Here is a 25,660-nt window from a genome sequence, read left to right as displayed (position 1 = left end):
TTATAAAAACCTCTAATGGGTGAGAATCACATAAAAAAAACTTGATTTTTTTCCCACAGAATCTGAAAGTACTGTTCAGAGATAACAGTTGCATTAGAAGCCAGGCTGAAATGCAGAAAACCGCAATTAAAGTTCACTTCTGAAAATCATGTTAATGTTACTGACAAAAACACAAAACTGAACTAGTCTGTTATGATTATCTGCCATAAAAATGAAGTGTTTTTACAAATGCTTCATAATAATATCTTTCAAAGCATAATTCAATTCTTAAGAATTTAGATAACTTGAATAGCTTACCTCAGCAACTGCTTGAAACCCCCAAAAACAGGCATAATGAAGTGGAGTATTCCCATGTTCATTTATGGCATTTATATCGGCCTTGTTACGCAACAACTATATGAAGGAAAAAAAAACTATGTGAAGCATGAGACTAAACTTTCTCACAGAGATTAATCACTTTTTTTTTGTTACTATAATCATTTTTTTACATTAGCAAATGCACTTATATTTTATTGACAAAGATGGCATAATATTATAACAACATTAACATAAGCACGACCCTCATTATATAATCATATTAAGTAGCATCATTTCCTAATGATGATGATACATTCACCATTTAATTTTGAGTAGGTTAAAATAATATTACAGTGTAAAGAAAAATGTAAAGTTTAAAAAAATTAACCATGCAGCTTTTAGAGGTGAAATGTATGTAAATTGTAGTCCTTGGACTCCATGGAGATGTCAAGTTGTAATAATAATAAATCAGCAAATAAATAATAGATAAAATTTTTAGGAAACGTTAGACAGTGGAAAGATGAATATAAATCAAGGACTAAAAGAATTCAAAGTGATACACAACAGCTGATCACAAGAAAGTTATGCAGCACGGGAATAATTATTTTAGTGAATTACTAAAAGGGTTCCTCACAATACTCAGAGAGATTACATAGCAACATAAATAATGAAACAGAAATTCAAGCATGAACCTCCAAGAGCGGGGTTTCTGGACTATGTAAAAAAGAAATAAAAAAATATATAAAATCAATAAGGCCGAGAAAAGTTTCGACCTCAACCAAATGGCAAGATTTTTTTTTTCTAAGTTGGTACATCTGTCATAAGCATCCATGTGAAATTACAAGTCATTCCATTGAGTAGTTTGTTTTATACTGCTGTCTGAAGCAAAAGTGTTGTCTGTATCCCTTGAAATGGATAAAATTGAGTATCGTGAGGTCATAAAATTCTCTATAAAGGGGGTACTTAATGGTCAAAGTTGTATAACTGAGAGGAGACCTCCACATAGCCTTTAAAGGAATGTGGAGAACCGAACAGGACTTCTGACCTAATGTCCACCCCTCACCTTCTCATGGTGCACCCTGTTGAGTATCTACCTGGATACTGAACGAACGAGGATGGGCTGGCAATTAGGGATTTAGCCTACCAAATTGCACTCTTATTGGCTTAAACCAAAATACAAAATGATGGTACAACATGACAAAATTTCATGCTGGCTGGGGCGTTGCCCAGTTAAACAAGGCTCCCGTTGTTTTCGCCACGGAACCAGAGCAAACAGCGAAAAGTCAGCTACTGGAATAAATCTGAAAACACACCCCAACTCAACATCACCACAGTTAAAGATCAGTACTATCAACATAAGAAGCCTGAATGGCAAAGAAATGGAGCTAGCTGAGGAATTAGATAAGTACCAGATCGACATAATAGGGGTGACGGAAACAAAAAAGACAAAAACTGGTGAGATCTTTCTGAGCAATAAATACAAAATGTTATATTCAGGCAATGACAATCAAGGAAAAGAAGTAGCCATAGTATTCAACACTAAATATGAGGCTAATCTTCTTGAATGGCAGGCAATCTCAAATAGAGTGATGTGAGCAAATATGAGAATGGGGAACTAGACAATGAGACTTATTCATGCCTATGGTCCCACAGAAGGCTTTACTAAAGTAGAAGTGGAGGAATTTTTTGAGGCTTTAGAGAAAGCAACTGACACAATGAAAAAGGAAGTTGGTCCTTGTTGGGGATCTAAATAGCAGAGTAGGAAATGATTATCAGACAAAATAAAATATTTTGAGAAAATTTGGAGAAAAGAGCAACCTGTTGGATTTCTGCTCAGGACATGGACTGGTTATTAGTAATACCATGTTCCAACATAAAATTGTGCACAGATTCTCATGGAGAGAAGAGGCAAGAAACAAGAAAAGTCTCATTGAATATGCTATTGTTGATAGTGATGTTTTCTCCCTGGTACAGGACACCAGAGTGTACAGAGGATTTAAAATTGGAAGTGATCAGTATTTAGTCTTGAGTAGGATAAAATTGAATTTCATATTGAAAACAATAACATGTAAGAAAGTTTTAAAGTGAATAAAAGTTGAGCAGCTCTCAGTTGTGAACCATAGACTAAAATACATGAAGATTATTGAAGAAAAAAATGAAAGAGTTTGAGAACAGGAACCAAACCTTGGAGATTCAGTGGCAAACCTTGAAGAAAACCCTGACTGGTTCGGCCAGAGAGGAATGTGGTGAGGTTGTCTGCAAGGATAGAAAAATCAGAACTCCATGGTGAACACAAGAAATTAAAGAGGCAGTGAAGGAAAAGAAGAAATCATATCAAAAGTTCCTGGCAAATAAGTCAGCTTGTGCTCTTAGAGAATACAGGGACAAATGTAAGAAAGCTAAACACTGTGTAAAACTGGCTAAACAAAAGTCATGAAAGGACTTTGGTAAGAACATAGAAAATAAATATCAAGAAGGTGGCAAGATATTCGGGAAGTTGTTGAAGAAACTTAGAAATGGAGGAAAGAGTGCTATAAAAGGAATTAGAGATGATAAAGGTGACATGAAAAAGGGAGAAAAAGATATCCTGGAAGTGTGGAGTAATTACTTCAAAAATTGCTAAATGAAACAAGCAGTGATAGCACAGTGGTAAAAAACACTCAACAGGCATACAGTCAGGAATGCATATCCATACTTGAAGTAGAAAAAGCCATCAAAGGCTTGAAATATGGAAAGGTAGCAGGAGTAGATGATATTCGATCAGAAATGATGAAGTATGGTGGTATAAAAGTCTTACACTGGCTGCACTGCATACTTCAGAAGGCTAGGACAGAGGGACGAATTCCCGATGATTGGAGTAAAGCTCTCACAGTACCCATATAAAAAGGGAAATAAAACTGAATGTGAGAATTACAGAGGTATTTCCCTACTGAGTGTTCATAAGATATATGCAAGTATACTTGAGAAACGGTTGGGAAGAATTGTGGAAGAAAAGCTTGGTGAAGAACAAGCTGGATTCAGGTCAAATAGAGGCTGTCAGGATCAGATCTTCACTTTACGACAAATAGTTGAGAAGTCATGGAAATATAACAAAGATTTGTATTTAAGTTTCGTCGATCCGGAAAAGGCATATGACAAGGTGCCAACAGAGAAGCTATTAAATATGCTACAATTATATGGTGTCAATGGGGCATTATATAAAGCAATACTTAGTCTTTATTTGAGTTGTAAGTCAGCAGTTAGAATTGAAGGAAGTATAGGAAAGTGGTTTAATGTTAAATCTGGTGTGAGACAAGGATATACATTATCCCCTCTGTTATTTATTACCTATATGGATCATATTATGAAGGAAAGTGGTATTAAACATGATATCAAAATTGGAGATGTTAATGTCAGCTCCTTGCTTTATGCTGCCAATGTTACAATTGTAAATAAATCTACTACAAGTCTGAAAGATTCCCTGACTAAATTGAATAATTGTTGTAATAGAAATGGTATGAAGGTCAGCAATAAAAAGACAAAGACAATGAAAATAGACAGAATCGTTGAAAATGTCAACTGTGTTGTGAACGGAGAACCTGTGGAATAAATAAAACATTTCAGCTACTTAGGCATGATTTTTTAGTGAAGATAGTAAATTATGGAAATAGACAACAGAATCAACAAAGCTGGTAGTCAATTGAATAAATTCATATGGAATAAGAGAACAACAAAGGAAGGCAATTGAATAACATATGGAATAAGAGAGAAATTAGTCGAAACACTAAATTAGCGGTATACAAGACAATGTTCAAACCAGTTTTAACTTATGGATCTGAGAGCTGGGTCAGAAGTAAAACACTTGACCAAAGACTAGAGACCGAAGATATGAGAGTCCTGAGAAAGATTAGAGGCATGCACAGATGGCATCAATGGCAATATCATATTAAAAACGAGGATATTAGGAAAGAACTTGACATTGTCAGCATCCAAAATGCGTTAGCAGAGCTAATCTCAAGTGGTATGGTCGAGGAAAGATTAGCAAAACAAGTATTTTCTGCAAGGTTGGCAGGAAAATGACCCAGAGGAAGACCAAGATATAGGTGGATTGATACGGTACAAAGTGCGTTAGAGATAGAAATATAAGTTCTGATAATGTTGGAGTTGTGGCAAGTAACAGACTGATTTGGAGGAAAATTGCAGATAGGAAGTTAGTATCGATGTAAATTTTTCATGTAGTACTATCATATTCTGTACACCCCTTGAAGGTACATGGCAGGATTTGATGATGATGACCTCCAAGAATGAGAAAATTGTATCGAAGTCCTAAAAAGGGGGCAAAACAGCAGGAAAAGATGAAATACGTGGGTGGTATGAAAAGTTCTCAACCACCATAAATGGCAACACTATCAGCACGATTTTTTTTCTCCCTAAGTTGGTACATCTGTCATAAGCATCCATTTGAAATTGCAAGTCATTCTATCGAGTAGTTTGTTTTATACTGCTGTCTGTAGCAAAAATGTTGTCTGAATCCTGTGAAATGGATAAAATTGAGTATCTTGCGGTTATAAAATTCTCTGTAAAGGAAGGTTTAATGCCAAAAAAATTATTCAAAGTTCATAAAAGTTTGTGGACAGTCTTTTCCTTCATTTTCAACAATTAAGAAATGGATTGCAGAGTTTAAACACGCCCGTACCAGCCTTGAAGATGATCCACGTGAAGGACATCCAAAAAGTGTAACAACACCAGAAATCATTGATGAGGGCAAGATATGGTACTGGATGACCGGTGAGTCAACGTGCGTGAAATGCTGAGACTATAGGCATTTCAAAAGAACATGTAGGATACATTTTGCATGAAGAATTGCAAATGAAAAAGCTTTGTGCAAGATGGGTCCGCGCAGATCAAAAACACACTCGCATGAAAATCTCGGAGCACTGCTTGGAGAGTTTTAACAAGAATAAAACTGATTTTTGCATCGATTTATTACTATGGATGAGACTTGGATTCACCGTTACACAATAGAATCCAAACAGCAGTCAAAACAGTGGACAGAAGCTGGTTGTTCAACACCAAAGAAGACAAAGTCGATTCTATCAGCAGGTAAGGTCATGGCATCAGTATTTTGGGATGCTAAAAGCATTTTGTTTATTAATTATCTTGAAAAGGGTAAAACAATAATGGGAAATATTATTCTGATCTTTTAGCAGACTAGATGAAAATTCGTGAGAAAAGACATGGTTTGCAGAAGAAAAAAAACATCTCTCATCAGGACAATGCACCTGCCCACAAAGGTGTTGGGCAATGGGAAAATTAAGGGATCTGCACTATGAATTGTTGAAACATCCACCCTATTTCCCAGATTTGGCTCCCTCTGACTTCTATCTCTTCTAAAAACTAAAAATCTTCCTCGCTGGTCAAAGTTTTTCTTTGAATCAAGAGGTGATTGCAGCTGTAGAGGGGTATTTTGCTGATCTTACTGAGAACCACTACAGGGATGAGATAATGGTGTTGGAGCATCGCTGGAATAAATCTATTAATCTTAAGGGAAATTATATTGAAAAATAAAAATAATTTTGAAATTATAAATTCGTTTTTTCATTGTTCGGCCGAGAACTGTTCAGACCACCAACGTACCTGCTAAATTTATAAACATAGCTAGAAAATCATTAGTCAAAGAATATAAAGTGAACAAGAGAATAGAGAGATGATTTAATAATCCAATACATATGAAGAAAAACATATTCACTATTCAAACCATAAAGGACTGCTCTACTAGCACCTCCATAGTGCAACTAGAATGACAGGACCGGCATACCAGCATCTTTATTAATAGTGACACGGCATACTGATGTGGAATTATTTGAATTTTCAACTTACCTGCTAGCAATAAATGTGTACGAGCACCTACTGTTTTACAAAACAAGTGCTAGACAAAACAATGAACCTTTTGAATGATATAACTTAAGTTCGATTCACATTGTGATGAGAGGAGTCTTTATATGACTTTTTCAACTGTAGGTGAGTTAGCCAATCTCATACAGAAGTGGCTGGATTTTTTTTCTCCTGGAAATTTGAGTTTTTTTATCCTGCATACACGAAAATCAAACAGATAAAATATGTAATTTATAGGAAAAAATCATACTATTATAGGAAGTAGAAAAAATAGCCAAAGCGCTCTGCAAATATGATGTCCATGGCACATCTTTGCTCTTTTGCATAGCTTAGCCTACTTTGGACAGACTGGTAGATCAGTTAATGTCTGCCTTGAATATAAAAATTACAAAGGTGATCATCTGCATATTAATCGGGATTAGCACGCAGTCTCTGGATATTCCTTCACATAGGATTAGATGGAGGAAAACATCAATATTACATAGGATCATTATAGATATGAGAGACTATTTTTAGAATCAGCTATGAAGCAGTCTCCCAATCTCAACAAATATTGTTACATAAATTTGCCAAAGATCTGAGAGACTCTCATTTTGAGAGCTAATAGCCTGACCTCTCCAAATTAACTTTATCGTTATCTGGCCATGTAAGGACATTGTGCAGTTTCAGTTAAATTTGAACTGTTTTCCACAATTATTTAGTTCAGTTCTGTGTACTTGTCACAGTTATAATTGTGCTCTGAAGATGCTGGGTAGAAAACTAGCAAAATATTACTACATTATTAAATGTGATTTTTCTCTCTTGGTATTGTTTATCCAATAGAGCACTATTATATATAATGAATGACACATAAGCTTTTCTATACATATGGTAAACCCGATATCAAAATTGGAGATGTTAATCTCAGCTCTTTATTTATGCAGATGATGTTATACTTCAAAATAAATCCACTACAAGTCTGTAGGATTCCCTGACTAAATTGAATAAGAGCTGTAATAAATCTGGTATGAAAATCAGCAAATAACAAGACAAAGACAATGAAAATAGGTAGAAACATTGAAAACATCCTGAATGGAGAGCTTAAAGAACAAGCAAACATTTCAGCTATGCAGGCATAATTTTTAATGAAGATGGCAAGTTAAATATGGAAATAGACAACAGAATTAGCAAAGCCCAAATGAATAAATTTATATGGAATAAGACAGAAATTAGTCAAAACACTAAACCAACTGCATACAATACAATGCTCAAACCAATTTTAATTTATGGATCTGAGAGCTGGGTTAGAAATAAAACACTTGATCAAATACTACAGGCCACAGATGAGTTCTGAAAAATATCAGGGAAGTGAACAGATGGCATCAACGGTACTATCATATTAAAAATGATGTTAATAAGAAATAACTTGATGAGGGTAGCATTCAGGAATGTGTTAGCAAATCTAATCTCAAGTGGTATGGTCACTTAAACAGAATGGAAGAGAAAAAATTGGCAAAATGAGTATTTTTTGCCATGATGGCAGGAGGGAAAAGACCCAGAGGAAGACCAAAGCTTTCATGGATTGATACAGTAAGAGATCTGATAACATTGGAGTTTTGAACAGATAGATTAATTTGAGGGAAATTGTTGATAAAGTTAGTAATGATCTAATTTTTTCATGTAGTACTCTAATATCCTGTATCTCCCCCTTCCCCACAAGAGTGCACACCAGGAATTTGATGATGACAAATCTGCTAGATCATAATCTGAATATTCCACATAAAACTGGCTGGAAAGGTTGTTTTCTTTGCATCACATCAAAATCTAGTATGAGTGCAAATTTAATGAAGCCTTGTGAAACTAATCAACCATCCTAATCTCAACAATAATGACTGTTGAAAAATCTCAAGAATATGGGTGGCATATATTTGTGAAGATAATCGTGAAGAATTTGGCCCAGATAATCTTTTTTTCCCCCCCTAACAGGTGATAATTAGGACAATGTTACATTCCAGGAAGTTAGCCATAAGTTGTTAAAAACAAATCTCAACCCTTATTTTAAATACTGATTATGATACAGTAGCATCATTAAAAGTTCACATGAATCTGATCACTGGCAATGTAAAACATGATGTAGCTTTGATATAGGGTCTCCCCCACCCACAAGAGATCAGGCCAGTATGGTAATAGTTGATCAAATTAGTGTTACTTTGGTATACTGTCTGAAATGCAATGTAATTTGTTTCTCTTTATATATGTATATACTCCATAGTATAACCATAATATGAAGGTTGAAATGTTTCGGAAATTACAGTTATTACTCTTAATATGGTGATTAGTCTCCAGAATTTTATCAAAATGAATGCTGATCATCATGTAACATTAAGAGAAAGGATGTAATAAAAAACATTTAATTACCTATAATGATATGTAATTAAATTTGCATCCCTTATTTTTGTGCCAGAGAAAATGTGACCCACTCATTCCACTCTTATGGCTGGGAAAGTATACAGGAAAGCACTATGGGAAGAAGTGAAATCTATTACAGTAAAAAGAGCTGGAAGACAGAAATAACAAAGTAGTATCTGCAAACAAGATGGCTGTAAAAGAAATAGTCCCAGAAACAGAGAAGCCAAAGTAGAGGTGGAATTCACAAACAACTTTGACACATGACAAAAAGAATATAAGAACTTAGACAGCAAAAGTGAACATAAGTTTACAGGCAACGAATAAGACATGGAAAAGTAAAGCTGTGAGCCTTGAGACAAAGCTGATAATACTAGAAATATGCATATTCATGAGTGCTCTCTATGGATGCGAGACACGGATAATGTACAAAGACTCTGTAAGACAAATTTATATATTTATTTATTTAGTGTTTGGCTCATACAGTACAAGTAAACACATTAAAAAAATATGATCCTAAAAAAGTATAAAAACTATAATTGTAAATCCAAGTTTGTGATCCAGTTTAGTGTTGATAGTACAGCTTGAAGGAACTCAGACCAATCACTCTGATAAGCCCTGCATTCAGTGATAAAGTAATGAACTGTTTGGTTAGAAGAACTACAGTCACACTGAGGAGAAAGATGTTTTCACCAAATGAACAGCAAATCTGCACATTCCATGGTTTGTGCCAATCCTGTGAAGAGTGATCCATGTATTACGGAGAAGATCCAGGACAGGAGTTTGGTTAATAATACCTCAAAACCATGTTTATAGTTAGATTATCAGTGTTTGAATCTCACGTTCTTGTCCATTCTTTTCTGGAGAGGAAATTATTTCTGACTAAATTTTCTGCTTCACAAACTGGTTTCATGATAGATTTTAAACGAGTGATTCTCAAGTCAGGAATGTCCTTGTGCAAGAGGAGAAGATGATTATTATTTATCTTCTTATAAGTCTGTAGGGGAGAATCTTCAGATACGTGATGGTAAGATGTCGTACAGAGCAGGAAGCCAGAAAATATTTGTTGATCTGAGACAACCAGATATTCCCTGTAGAGTATTTTTAAAACTTCATGTCAATGAACTTTGTACGTGGATTATTGAGCTAAACAGGTGAACAGTATTTGGCTTCAGAGAATACCAAACCAAGAGCCAATGACTGAAACATGATAAAACAGAATCCCCAAGAGGATCACATGAGAGGATCCCCAAGAAGATTCCACAAAGATCTTGAATGATGTTACTTCAAGTCTTGATTTTATCATCATCAAATTCCTGACATGTATCTTCAAGGGGTGTACAGGGGATGTGATAGTACTACATGAAAAATTTACATCATTACTAACTTCCTATCTACAATTTCCCTCCAAATCAATCTGTTACCTGTCACGACTCCAACATTATCACTTACATTTCTGTCTTCTAAGGCACTTTTTACTGTATCAATCCACCTATATCTTGGTCTTCCTTCGGGTCTTTTTCCTGCGAACCTGGCAGAGAACACTTGTTTTGCTAATCATTCCTCTCCCATTCTGTTTAAGTTATCATACACCTGAGAATAGCTCTGCTAACAATATCAAGTTCTTTCTTAATATCCTAATTTTTAATATGATACGATTGACGCCATCTATTCATGACTCTAATCTTTCTCAGGACTCTATTCTTTGGTCAAGTGTTTTATTTTTAACCCAGCTCTAGATCCATAAGTTAAAGTTCGTTGGATTGTCTGGTATAGAGCTAATTTAACATTTGACTAATTTCTCTCTTATTCCATATAAATTCATTCAGTTGACTTCCTACCATACCAGTTTTGTTGATTCTGCTGTCTATTTCTATATTTAATTTACCATCTTCACTAAAAACCGTGCCTAAGTAGCTGAAATGTTTTACTCGTTCTATATGTTGTCTATTCACAATGCAGTTGATATTTTCAATGGTTCTGCAACCTTCATACCAAATCTATTACAACAGTTATTCGATTTAGTCAGGGAATCTTGCAGACTTATACCAGATTATTTAAAAGTATAACATCCTCTGTATAAAGTAAAGAGCTGAGATTAACATCAGGTTTAATACCACTTTCCTTCATAATGTGATCCATATAGATAATGAATAACAGAGGGGATAATGTACATCCTTGTCTGACACCAGATTTAATTTCAAACCATCTTTCTACACTTCCATCAATTCTAATGCTAACTTACAACTCAAAGACTAAGTAATGTTTGATAAAATGGCCCTAATGACACCATACAACAGTAGTGTTTTGAAGAGCTTTTCTCTTGGCATCTCGTCATATGCCTTTTCCAGAGCTAAAAAACTTAAATACAGATGTTTGTTATATTCCCATGATTTCTCAATTATCTGTGGTCAAGTGAAAATCTGATCCTGAGAGCCTTTATTTCTTGAATTCAGATTGTTCTTCACCAAGCTCCCCTTCCACAATCCTCAACCATCTGTCAAGTATACTTGCATAAATTTTACCAGGAACATTCAGTAGGGATACACCTCTGTAATTCTCACATTCAGTGTTATTTATTTCATTTTTAAATATGGGTACTATGAGAGCTCTACTGAAATCATCTGAAATTGTTCCTCTATCTAGATATTCAGATCTATGCAGTGCAGCCACTGTAAGACTTTTATACAGCACTCTTTCCTCTATTTCTGAGTTTCTTCAACAACCTCCAAAACATTTTCCCACCTTCTTGGTATTTCTTTTCTATGTTCTTACCAAATTCATCCCATGAGTTTTGTTTAGCTGGTTTTACACGTTTTGCTTTCTTACATTTTCTCTGTATTCTCTAAGAACACAAGCTGGCTTATTCACCAGGAACTTTCGATATGCTTTCTTCTTTTCCTTCACTGTCTCTTTAACTTGCTGTGTTCACCATGGAGTTCTGATTTTTCTATCCTTGCAGATAACCTCACCACATGCCTCTCTCGCTGAATCAATCAATGTTTTCTTCAGGATTTGCCACTGAATCTCCAAAGTTTTGTTCCTGCTCTTAAACTCCTTCATTTTATTCTTGAATAATGTTTGTGTATTTTAGTCTACAGTTCACATCTGAGAGCTGTTCAACTTTTATTCGCTTTAAAACCTTCTTAAACATTCTTCTTTTCAATATGAAATTCAATTTTATCCTGCTCAAGACTACATGGTGATCACTTCCAATTACAAATCCTCTGTACACTCTAGTTTCCTGAACCAGCCAGAAAATATCACTATCAATCATAACATAGTCAGTGAGACTTTTCTTATTCCTTGTCTCTTCTCTCCATGTGAATTTGTGCACATTTTTATGTTGCAACATGGTGTTTGTAATAACCAGTCCATGTCCTGAGCAGAAATCCAACAGGTATTTGCCATTATTATTAGCTTTGCTCTTTTCTCCAAATTTTCCCAAAATATTTTGTAATAACCAGTCCATGTCCTGAGCAGAAATCCAACAGGTATTTGCCATTATTATTAGCTTTGCTCTTTTCTCCAAATTTTCCCAAAATATTTTGTAATAACCAGTCCATGTCCTGAGCAGAAATCCAACAGGTATTTGCCATTATTATTAGCTTTGCTCTTTTCTCCAAATTTTCCCAAAATATTTTGTAATAACCAGTCCATGTCCTGAGCAGAAATCCAACAGGTATTTGCCATTATTATTAGCTTTGCTCTTTTCTCCAAATTTTCCCAAAATATTTTGTAATAACTAGTCCATGTCCTGAGCAGAAATCCAACAGGTATTTGCCATTATTATTAGCTTTGCTCTTTTCTCCAAATTTTCCCAAAATATTTTGTAATAACTAGTCCATGTCCTGAGCAGAAATCCAACAGGTATTTGCCATTATTATTAGCTTTGCTCTTTTCTCCAAATTTTCCCAAAATATTTTTGTGTGTCTGACAATCATTTCCTACTCTGGTATGTAGATCCTCAACAAGGACCAACTTTTCATTTTTCATTGTGTCAGTTGCTTTCTCTAAAGCCTCAAAAAATTCCTTCACTTCCACCTTAGTACCATCTTCTGTGAGACCATAGATACAAATAAGTCTCATTATGCAGTTCTCCATTCTGACATTTGCCCACATCACTCTACTTGATATTGCCTGCCATTCAAGAAGATTAGCCTAGTATTTAGTGTTGAATACTATAGCTACTACTACTGCTTGTCCCTGATTGCTATTGCCTGAATATAACATTTTGTATTTATTGCTCAGAAAGAGCTCTGTTTTCGTCTTTTTTTTTTCAGTAACCCCTGTTAAGTCAATCTGGTACTTATCCAATTCCTCAGCTAGTTCCATTTATTTGCCATCCAGGCTTCTTATGTTGATATTACTGATCTTGAACTCTGGTGATGTTGAGTTGGGATGCATTTCAGGATTTGTCACAGCAGCTGACTTTTCGCTGTTCGCCCAAGTTCAAACAATGGTGAAAACAATGGCGATTGTTAAATTGGGCAGTGCCCCAGCTGGTATGAAATTCTGTCATGTTGTACATCATTTTATATTGTGGTTTAATACAATAAGAATACAATTTGATCAGCTAAATCCCAAATTGACAGCACATCGTCGTTCATTCAGTATCCGGGTAGATACCTAACAGGGTGCTCCAGGAGAAGGTGAGGATTGGACATTAGGTCAGAAATCCTGGTCGGTTCTCATTCCTTTAAAAGTTATTTAGAGGTCTCCTCTCAGTTATACAGCTTTGATCTTTAAGCACCCCCATCTTGATTTTATTTTTATTATTATTAAGAGAGACCTCCATGGAGTCAGTGACTCATTGAGGGAGGCCATATACAACATGCACCAGCTGTCATAGTTATTTTTGAATTCATTCACACTGCTTGCACACACAACAATGTTTGTGTATTGGCAATTCATTCCAATCACACACCATCCTATGAGAGAAAAATCTAGCTCTCATCCACTTCTTAGCAGCATTCATTCTCAGCTTCAAAGGATGCCCTCTTGTCCTTTACCCACCCTCTATAAATTGAAAAATTCCATTAATTGAAATCCTGTATGACCCTATCAGAAGTTTGTAAGACTCAATCAAATCATCCTGCTTTCTTCTTTTTGCTAGTGTCTGCAGTCTACAAATTGTCAATCTGTCTTCATAGCCAGTATTCCACAATCTTGATATCATTTTTAACATTTTTAACTGTCCTTTGCACTCTCTCCACTATATCAGAATCACAACATGAATCAGGAAACCAGACTTGCACAGAATACTCCAAGTGAGGTCTCATCAAGGCCTTGTAAAGAGGAAAAAAGTACATCTTTACATGTGAAAGTTTGTTTCAGCATTGCAATTATCTTTCGAGTTGTATCCGCAATCTTTGCTACATGGCACCTAAACTTCAAATTCCTATCTATTAACACTCCAAGATCCCTAGCCTGATCAGTTTCTTCTAGCATAACCCCACTGATATAATATGACATTGGATATCGAATCACCCCAAAGTAAATGAAGTTACATTTACTGACATTGAACTGACATCCATTTTCCCATGCCCACAATACCAACCTATTGAAATCATTCTACAAATAATGCATATCAGCAGAATTCCTGATTACCCTACATATCTTTACATCATCAGCAAATAATTGCATGTTGCTTGTCAAATCCTTCCCAATATTATTAACATGCTGACTGAATAAAAGTGGAATAAGAACTGATTGGTGCGTTACACCACTGGTTACCTTAAATCTTGCACTCACATCCCCTGTATACCACTTTTTGATATCCGTCAGTTTTTTCTGATATCCTCTTATCCATGCTAATATTCCATAATCGAAACCCATATTCTCCACTTTATGCAAGTCTACCATGTTGTATTCTTTCAAAAGACTTAGCAAAATCCAAAAGTATCATGGTGTATCCATTTCCCCTTGTCTAGTTCAATGGTGACATTGTTATACGATGGTGGTCTGAAAGGTTCTCAGCCTTTCAGTGAAATATGAGTTATAATTTCAAAATTATTTTTATTTTTCAACATAATCTCCTTTAAGACTAATACAGTTATTCCAGCGATGCTCCAGCACCATTATCCCATCCCTGTAGTGGTTCTCAGTAAGATCTGTAAAATACCCTTCTACAGCTGCAATCACCTCTTGATTCGAAGAAAAACACTGACCTGCAAGGAAGAGTTTTAGTTTTGGGAGGGGATAAAGTCAGAGGGAGCCAAATCTGGGGAATAGGGTGGATGTTCCAGCAATTCGTAGTGCAGATCCCTTAATTTTCCCATTGCCAAAACACCTGTGTGGGTAGGTGCATTGTTCTGATGAAAGATGATATTTTTCTTCTGGAAACCGAGTCTTTTCTTCGAATTTTTCCGTCTAATCTACTTAATAGATCAGAATAATATTCCTAGTTATTGTTTTACCCTTTTCAAGTTAATTAATAAACAAAATACCTTTAGCATCCCAAAATACTGATGCCATGACCTTTCCTGCTCTGACTTTGTCTTCTCTTGCGCTGAACAACCGGCTTATCTCCACTGTTTTGACTGCTGTGTGAATTCTAGTGTGTAATGGTGAACCCAAGTCCCATCCATAGTAATAAATCGATGCACAAAATCAGTTTTATTCTTGTTAAAATGCTGCAAGCACTTTTCAGAGATTTTCATGCGTGTGTGTTTTTGATCTGCTGTGAGCAAGTCTGGCACCCATCTTGCGCAAAGCTTTTTCTTTGAAATTCTTCATGAGAAATATATCCTCGCTGGTCATCCAATACCATATCGTGCACTTGATCAAAAATTTCTGGTGTTGTTACTCTTTTTGAACATCCTTCATGTGGATCATCTTCAAGACTGGTATGGCCACGTTTAAACTTAGCAGCCCATTTCTTAATTGTCGAAAATGAAGAAGAGTGTTTAACCTTCCTTTACAAAGAATTTTATAACCACACGATACTCAATTTTATCCATTTCAAGGGATACAGATAACACTTTTGCTTCAGACAGCAGTATAAAACAAACTACTCGATAGAATGACTTGCAATTTCACATGGATGCTTATGACAGATGTACCAACTTAGAAAAAAAAATCTTGGCGATAGGGTTGCCATCTCTGGTCGAGGCCAAGAACTTTACGGACCACCCTCGTAAATTATGAGCAAGTTGCTAAAACATGACCCTCCTGTAATAAACCCATGTTGCTCGTTGCAAAGTAGAGATTCACTGTCACCTCATTTTTGAATGCAAGGCCTAACCAATTTTTTCAAAATCTTCACCACCACTCCTGAGATACTAATTGTCAATAGTTGAATACATCGGTCTTTATATCATCCTTGTGCAATGGAATTACCATAAATTCTTTCTATTACTGCAGAATCTTCCATGTTCTGAGACATATTAAACAGCCTGGTCAAGGAAATGGCCAGTTCTGCTGAACACTCTTTTAGCATATGTGCTGATATCCCATCAGTACCTATTGCTGAATTCTTATTCAGTTTGTGCGATAGCTCTAATATCTCGTCTTCATACATCTGCGTTTTCTTCATCCAGTGAAGATGTAGCAATGAGCTCAATGTTGCGTCACCAGGTTAATAGCTTTTAACAAAATGGGCACTCATTAGCTGAAGAACCACTGTATCTGCAATCCTCATGCCATCTGGATTTAGAAAAGTTATTCTTTCATGTTCATTCTTTCTATTACTTGCAGCATATCGATAGAATTCTTGTGGGTTGTCTTTAGCACGCAGAGCCAATTTCTTTTCCTGCTCAGACTTTGCTTTCCGTACAACAGTTGCGACTATTCTAGTCTGCTGCTTATAATTTTTGCAATGGACATTGTCTTTATGCACACGGTATTCCTTCCACATTGTCCTTTTCTTACGAATCTCTTGTTTAATAAGATTACAAATCCATTTGACTACTCTCCTATTTATTCTTCTAACTCTCAGGATACATTCTGATATGGCATCATTTACGTATGGTTTAAATGCTTGCCATGCACTGTCAATATTCTTCCCATCCAGCAAGTGATCCCATTCCACTGAGCTCAGTAAACTCAGTTGGTCTCATAATTTCTTGCTTTGTAGTATGGCATGTAACCATTTGCCGAGTGGAACATTTATAAACTTAGTCACTTCCCAAGTGAGTACTGCATGATCACTGTCACCATCCAGAGGTGGAATGGTTAGGTATTTAACTGAAATGCCCTCTGACACTATAATCAAATCTAACACTCTTTGACCTCGAATTCCTTCTGTCACATGCTGCTTGAGGAAGTTGTCCTGCAACAACTCAATAAATTCATTTTCATTCTTCTCATGAGATTCTACTGCTACCCAATCAATATTTGGATAATTAAAGTCTTCCCTTATGATTACTCTTTTTGCACTCATCTATTTGGTGATGCATGTAAGGAAAATGAGGAATTAAAGTGTGTTTCAGGTCGTGAGTGTGATATTTTTGTCAAATTTCAGAATGTAGAAAATAGCAATATAATAAGAAATTGCGAGGTTGTACCAGAGAACTGTGAGGGCATGAATGTAGAAAGTGTGAATGAAGGTATTAATACAAAGCAAATTAATGATTCAACAGATAATAAGAAAGATTAGATAGATGCAATGAGTGAGATCGCGCTGTTGAGCAGAGCGATACATAGAGCAAAGCGGCAGCTGGAAAATATGCACAAATGTCTACCGAGTATACCAGCCAATAAAAAAAAGTATGATAGGAAAAATAAGAGTATGATTATGAGCGTAAACAAAATGAAGGAGTGAGTGCTGTATGGAGATTCGTTAGTACGAGGTGTGATAGTAGAGAATTTGACAAAATCGTACCAACCTGGTGCGACCATTAAGGACATAAGTGAGTCTATTAGGGAGCAAAAGCAAAGAGTGAAAGAAATGATAGTGGCGGCAGGTACGAATGATTTGAAAGGAGATAAAATGGAAATGATAGAGGACCTAAATGAATTGTTTGAGGTAGCAAAAGAAAAGAGTGAGAGAGTCCGGATGATTAGTCTTTTTCCGCAGTATGACAGTGAAGAGTTCAAAAGGAGGGCCATAATTGCAAATGATTTTATGCGTGGGTTATGCATGACGAGTGGTGTGGTGTGGAATTTGTGGACGTGTGGAGTAAGTTTCATGGGCGAAAGGATCTATATAAGATGGATGGTTTGCATTTGAATGGATTCGGTGTAAGGAGACTTGAAAAAGTGTTGTTGAATGAAGTGGATGTGCAGAATCAGGGAAACTAGATTTATTAAGGGGGGGGGGAGTAGATATGCAGACCTTAGGGAGGCAGTTGAGTGTATGAATGAGTATAATATGCCCGAGCAAATAAGGACAACAAATCAGAATGGGATAGTACAAGGCATCAAGGTAGGGATGGGGTTAACAGAGGTCTGCAATTCATGTATACTAATGCTAGGAGTATTAGGAACAAGAAGGAAGAATTTTTGGCCTTGGTTGGCACTTCCAGACCACAGGTTATTGGCATTAGTGAAACATTGCTGACTGAAGATGATATAGCTAGTGGGATTGAATGTAGGGGTATAGTGTGTTCAGGAATGACAGGGAGAATAAAATGGGGGAGGAGTATTATTGATGATAGCTGATGAGTTGCAGCCAAGGAGAATAGAAGTTGAATTGCAAGATAGAGAAAAGAACACATTTGAGGCCATTTGGTGTGAGATTGAGGCTAGCAGAACAAAATATACAATTGGGTGCTGCTATAGACCAGGTGATGGAAAAGATGGTGGAGATAGTATGCATAAGCAAATAGAAGAAATGAGTGGAAGCAGGGTAATTATTATGGGAGATTTCAACTATGGTAGCATTGATTAGAGGGAGGAGAGGACACATGGGAGGAAGGAATTGGATTTTATGTGGTTATTAAGGGATAACTATCTGTGACAGCATGTATGGAAAATACTAGGGATCAGAGAGTGCTTGACCTAGTAATTGCATCTGAGGATTTGACTGTAACGAATATGACCACGTTGCCACCAATTGGTGAGAGTGATCATAGGGTCTTGACTTGGGAGGTGGCTAAAGGTGTGGAATTTACAATTAAGACAGGGTACATGTGGAATTATCGGGCTGGTAAGTATGACAAGCTTAGGAGTTTGATTGGTTCAGTGCCATGGCATGTACAACTGCAAGGGCTAGAAGTTGATAGTGCATGTGAGGCGGTTAAGAAGTGTTTGCATGAAGCAATGGCTGACTGTATACCTAGAGTCCGAATAATAAATCAAGTAGGAGTTAAATGGATGAATAACATCATTAAGCTTGAGCTGCAAAAAAAGAAACAACTATGGAGGGAATTTAAGGAGAAAGATGACCGGCAGGCACATGAACGTTATAAAGCGCAGGCCAGAAGGGTAACAAGTGTGGTAAGAAAAGCAAAAGCGGATTATGAAAGAACATTAGCCATGCAGGCTAAAGAGAATCCCAAACAGTTTTTTCGATATGTTGCAAGTAAAAGAAAAAATGTATATGGCAGAATGATTTTAAAGAATGCCGATGGTAGGGAGGTAACCGAATCAGTTGATATAGTAGAATTACCGAGTGAGCACTTTGCAAGAGTATATCATCCTGGTGGTGACATTGCAGAAATGGAAGAACCAACAGCTTATACAGGAATTGTGGTGAAAGAAGTGGCAGTGAATAGCTATTACAAAACCTCAATGTCAATTCATCTGTGGGATTGGATGGTATATCAGTTTGTGTCGTACAAGAAGCGGCTAAAGAATTGTCAGTGCCTTTGACCATTTTGTTTAATTTGAGTCTCGGGTCTGGGTTAGTCCCAAGGGGGTGGAAAGAGGGGAAAATAGTTCCACTGCATAAAGGAGGTCCCAAGACTGCTGTTGAAAATAACCGACCAATCAGCATATCAGGAATTGTTGTCAAGGTCTTGGAGAAAATAGTCAAGAGAAAAATACAGGATTGGATAGATGAAAATGAGATACTGTATGGAGGACAACATAGTTTTGTGAACGGTAGGTCATGCCTCAGTAACTTGCTCACGTTTTATAACACAGTGACCGCTGAACTAGATAAGGGTAATGGGTTTACAGTGATTCTACTGGACCTTGCTAAGGCCTTTGACAGGATACCACATGGAATTCTAATCAGTAAACTGCAGCATATGGGGATGGATATAGGGTTAGTGAGATGGATAGGAGGGTGGTTGACGGGGAGATATCAGAGAGTGGTTTATTCAGGAGTAGAGTCCAAAAGATGGCCTGTGACTAGTGGTGTGCCACAGGACTCTGTTCTTGGACCACTACTTTTCAATTTGTTCATTAACGATGTAGAAAAGGATCTGAGAGGAAGTGTTCACTTGTTTGCTGATGATGCAAAGTTGGGTAGAGCAATAGTGAGTGCACAGGATGTCAAAATTTTGCAGGATGATTTGGATAGTTTGGAGGACTGGGCTAAGGAAAATAGATGTCAATTTAATGTGGCAAAGTGTAAGGTTATGCATTTTGGGGTGAAAAGATTAGCAGCAGTATATCACATTGGTGGAACCGTACTCCAGAAGATTGATGAGGCTAGGGATTTGGGAGTGCTGGTGGATAGGGAGTTGAAGTTTAAGGGGCACATTGCAAAAGTGGCTAAATCAGCTCATCAAATCACTTGGTTGCTGAAAAATATTTAACAAGCAGAGACAAACAGGTTATTGTTCCTCTGCATCGAGCCTTGATAAGACCCCATCTAGACTACTGTGCCCAGATATGGGTGCCAGGGTTTCTTCTCGATGGGGAGAAGGTGGAGAGGATTCAGAGACGAGTGACCAAGATAATAGCAGGGCTATGGAATGAACATTATGAAAACAGGTTGAAGATTTGTGGGCTGCAGAAATTGGTTGATAAGCGAAAAAGGGGCGATATGATTGAGACATTCAAATTACTGAAGGGTTTCTATAAGATTAATTCAGAAGATATTTTTGAGAATAGGACTGGTAGTGGGAGGACTAGGGGCCATCCATGGAAGCTTGGTAAGCATGTGGTTAGAAAGGTGTTGGAGCTAGGTTTTTTACTTGGAGAGTGGTAAATGAGTGGAATAAGCTGTCAGTCTGTTGTGGGTGCCATGACTGTAAATGAGTTCAAGGTGAAGTACGATAGGTACTGTGTGAATGTTGAATAGTTGTTCTTGACATGATGTTGGGCCTCCCTCGATGAGTCTAAGGACTCCTTGTAGCTGTCCGTAATAATAATAATTTCTTCACTAGCAACCAATTCACCAGGTCAATAACAAAACCCTATTATGTAAATTGATCTTGTTAGATTCCACCTCACACCAAGTGGCTTCAAACTCACTGCCACATGAAATACTGTTAGTAGTACTACTATCATAGTTCTCAACTTTAACTGGATTCAAGTCATCCGATATCATTAGCAGCACACCCATTCTTCTCTATCCTTCCTAAAAATACTGTACCCTTTACACTTGATACCAGTTAGTATGTCTGATTCTGATAGCTGGGTCTCACTAATGCCTACAATCTGAGGTCCCAACATATGGACCAAGGAAACAAATTCATTCTACCCCTTTGTTTTTGATACTCCTAGCATTCGTGTACAGACATAATAATCTACCTGCATGTTCTTTTGTATACTCTTGTCTGCAGTCTGCATGACACAGTTGGTCAACTTGCAGATCTCCATTCTTCTCTAGTGCCTGACACATTTAGACATGACATCTTTGCACATGTTTGATGGGGTCCAAACTGGATGAACACTTCCATCTGGATGTGTTTGGACATATTTGGTCATGGTCCAAATATGTTTGGACATGATGTGTTTGCTATTTGGCCACATGGTCAAATAGCACACACATCATCAACATAGCATAGCCAGATACTAGGTTTGAGAGTGGCTGTGTTGATAGCTAGCTTTTCCAGATGTTCTATGTAAAAGTTGGCTAAGGGGGGAGAAAGGGAGGATCCCATAGCTGTCCCATCTAATTGTCTGTATATTTTCCCTTTCCATGTAAAATAACCTGCCTGTACTGTGAATTTAAATAGCTAAAATATATCAGGGGGAAATTGTGAATTTAGTAAGTTAAGTGTTTCAGTCAATGGTACATTAGTGAATAATGAGGTGATATCAAAACTCACCATTAGGTCTGAACTATTTAAGGTGTGGTTTTCTAAAATACTTTTTAGGTGGGTAGAATTTTTAACAAAAGAGGGAGAATTGTTTGTGCAAGTGGCTAGTAGTTTGGCTAAATGTTTAGCTAGTTTATATGTAGGACTGTTTATACTATCTATAATAGGGCATAAAGGTGTACCTTGTTTGTGAATTTTGGAGCTCCATATATTCTGGGTGTTTCAACGTGAAAGGTTCGAGTTTGTTGACTGTTTCTTTTGGCCAGTCAACAAACTCAAATCCTTTCATGTTATAAATAAATTAATATTTATTTATTTTTATTTTATTTTTTTCAAAACTTTGGACTACTGTTTTTTTTTTTTTTTTTTTTTTTTTTTTTTTTTTTTTAAACTTAGATGCTGCCGTATTAGGACTTTAGTCTTGTGTTGCACGCTGCAATTACTCATACTAGTCCCACTGTTACACCAGATTGTGGTTGTTTTGCATTTGTAACAAACTTTGTTTGTGTGCTCTGAAGATGCTGGATATAATACCAGTGAAATATTAGCTTTTAAGTTAATAAATAGTTATTTTCTTATCAATCTGTGTTCGCATCAATACTGTTTAAATCCAATTCAACATGTGTGATGAACACATAAGCCTATCCATGCGGTTTTCCTCTCTAAGTTCATTTAAATGTCTCTTGACTTTCTGTAATTGCCATGTCATCTCTCTGATAATCTGCTTTAATTTTGCTATTTTGGAGTTAATTCATTTTCAATAACCTCCTCCTTATATCCAATAACCTTGTTAATGGGACTAGCCTTCTTGTTCTCAACTGCACTGCTCTTCTTAGCATTACGTTTCTAGCACCATTTTAAACTTATACTTATTACTGAAATATCTTAATAAATATGTTATAAAACACTAAATTCACCATATACTATAAAACAGTAATTTTCTAAGGGAAAAATACAATAAAACATACAAAAATCACCAATTTTACACGAGCGCTAAATTCACCGACCAACCACAATGCATCCTTGAACTAATAATGATTATTTTAGCTAATGTATTCTTCAGGTGTTTCTGTAGAACAGTAAGTGGTCCAGTGTAACACCTAAATACTATCATGTCCCAATGTAGTACATTTAAGGTGACCTGAAGATCTTTCACCTAAAGACCTGGCCAGATTTGTTATTCAATTAAAATTGGGACACTTCAGTTTTATCTAAATTTAGGCAGCGTCTCCATTTCTTAAAATAATCCCCTAAAGTTCCCAGATGAGACGTTAGAGTTTCTTTCATATTTTTAAATAAACTATGTCTGGTAGCAAAAGCAATGCTATCTGCATAACAGAATTTTCTGGCATGCATATCAGGGAGGCCTAAAATATTCAGATTAAAAAAGGAAAGAGGGCTAACACTGGTCCCAGAGGTAGACCATTTTTTAGTTTTATTTCTGCTTGCTCATCTCTTTTCCTAAAACCACTTGGAAATATCTATTGCTTAATACTTATATATCGTTTACTACACAGATTGTAGTCAGGCAAGAGATGAATTTAATAAGTTTGTTTGTATATTAGACCCTCCTTCTAAATGGTGTCATAAGTTGCTGAGAGATAGATGAATAATATAGCAGTTTTCAGTTGTTTTTGAAAGCTTGCTTCTCTAAATGATGTCAAAGATGAGACCTGATCACAACAGCTACTGTTGGGCCTAAAAGTGTTCTATTATTGGCTTACCAAGTTTAAGCAGAGCAATGAGTTTTATCTTCTTAAACTGTTTCAATAGGATTCCAGTTTTCAGAATATCACAAAAGAATTGTGCAAACCCCCCACCCCTTTTATTTGGTATTTTTTCCCATATTCAAGAAAATTTAATTTTTTTGAGCAAGGGAAAAATTTATTCATGTTTGACTATCCAATGTTAATTCTGTGTTTTACTGTTTCAGTGCTGTCCAAATTGTGTGTAATGGTGCTTCCTAGGTAGACAAAATATTTTACTTGTTTGGTTCTCCAGGGTTATTGAGATGTTTTCCACTTCTTTTCCTATTTTCATTATTTTGGTCTTTCTGCTGTTGATCATCATTCCAAAGTTTTTACATTCTTCATTTAAAAGACGAGTTTTCTAATTGTAGCTTGAATACCGCCAGATTACTATATCATCTGCGTATTTGATGTTTCTTCCATTTATATTTATTCCTGGTTCATTAAAGATTTCTTTGCATATTTCCTCTAAGTATATGTGGAATAAGTGGGGTGAAAGTGGGCAGCCCTGCATAACTCCTTTTTCTATCTTAAATTCTTCTGTTTTTATATTATTAAATTTGACGAGTGCTTTTGTGTCTTTGTAAAAGTTTGAAATGAAGGTCAACAATTTGGAGTCTATTGATTTAGAGTTTAAGATATTGATCAATTTGTCTCTGTCTATGGAATCGAAAGCTTGTTTAAAGTCAATGAAGCTGCAAGACAGTGATGGATTGTGTTCCCAGCATTTTTCTGCTATAGTATTAAGTGGGAAGATTTGATCAATTGTGGGTCTGAAACTGGCTTGTTCTTCCTTAACGATTTCTTCCATTAATTTATGCATGGAGTTTTGTATAATTCGAATGAATATCTTGTAGCTATGATTTAAAAGGGTGACAGGGCGATAATTTTCACATTTTTGTTTATCACCCTTTTTATGGATAGGAATTATGATTCCAGTTTCCCAGTCCTTAGGTATTTCTCCTGAGAATAAAATTTGGTTAAAAGCATTCAATAAATATTTCATGGTTTCCCTGGCCTCCGTATTTCCAGAATTCAGTAGGAATTTGGTCAATTCCAGGAGTTTTGGATGTTTTCATTTTGTTTATTGCTTTAAGTAACTCATCTTTTAGGATAGCAGGTGCTCTTTCTTTTTATTGATGTTTGATGAACATTATACAAATGGCGATATATAGTCTATATTTAAGTTGTAAGTCAGCAGTTAGAATTGAAGGAAATACAAGAATATTGATGTAAAATGAAGTGTGAGACAAGAATGCACATTATCTCCACTCTTGTTCATTATCACATTATGAAGGAAAATGGCATTAAACTGATATTAGAATTGGAGATATCAAATTTAGCACTTTACTTTATGCAGATCCATGGAAATACCTATAGAAAAGACAATGCAACAACAGATCTTCTATGGAAAGCGATGTGAGAGAATTGACAAGAGAGGTCATCAGTTAGGTGGATTGCTCTCTCTCTTATGAATACAATCAAGTATTCTGATGTAGGTCCCAGGTGCACCATCCTAATGTGGGAACAGTATTCTAAGATCAGGAAGGCAGATTCAAGCTTTATAAGGTGTCAGAAGAGAAGTACTGTTCAAAACAAAAAAAGAATACCAAGTATTTTGGAGGCAGAAGAAGCTATGGATCTCATGTGCTTGTGCTAGGAGAGGTTGGATCTGAGTAAAAACAGAGAGAAGACACAAGAAAAGATGTTAAGAAAAGTCTCATTGATTATGTTATTGTGGATAATGATATGTTTATGCTGGTTCAGGACACAAGCATATACAAGCAATTTGAAATAGAAAGTGATTGGCATTTAGCTTTGGACAAAATAAAATTCAGTATAATATTGAATTTTTATTGAATAACATTGGAGAGTGGAGTAGCTTTCAGAGATGAACTAATAAATTCAAATGATAATGATATGTTTATGCTGGTTCAGGACACAAGCATATACAAGCAATTTGAAATAGAAAGTGATTGGCATTTAGCTTTGGGCAAAATAAAATTCAGTATAATACTGAATTTTTACTGAATAACATTGGAGAGTGGAGTAGCTTTCAGAGATGAACTAATCAACTCAAATATAATTCAAGAAAAAATGAAAGCATGTGAAGACAAGAATCAAACTATGGAGACTCATTGGCAAACTCCAAGAAAGCATTGATTGATTCAACCAGAGATGCATGTGGTACTGAAGTTGTCTGCATGGATAGAAAAAAAAACAGGATTTCATGGTAGACTGAGCTCTGAAAAACAA

General features: G+C 36.1%; 1 protein-coding gene across 1 annotated transcript in view; it reads right to left on the bottom strand.

The window, feature by feature from the left end:
- Ilk (integrin linked kinase) overlaps positions 1–25,660 on the bottom strand; it is a 165,384-nt gene that overhangs the window by 122,250 nt on the left and 17,474 nt on the right. The window contains exon 3 of the mRNA XM_090406216.1: positions 298–393. Coding sequence (XP_090262342.1) covers positions 298–393 — 96 coding nt within the window. The remainder of the gene's footprint in view (positions 1–297; positions 394–25,660) is intronic.

This window comes from Typopeltis vanoorti, chromosome 16 (assembly GCF_054136105.1).
Source record: "Typopeltis vanoorti isolate ZY-2024b chromosome 16, IOZ_Tvanoo_1.0, whole genome shotgun sequence".
Classification (NCBI taxonomy): domain Eukaryota; kingdom Metazoa; phylum Arthropoda; class Arachnida; order Uropygi; family Thelyphonidae; genus Typopeltis; species Typopeltis vanoorti.
Note: the sequence above shows the minus strand (reverse complement) of the source record. Positions and strands in the feature narration are given on the sequence as shown.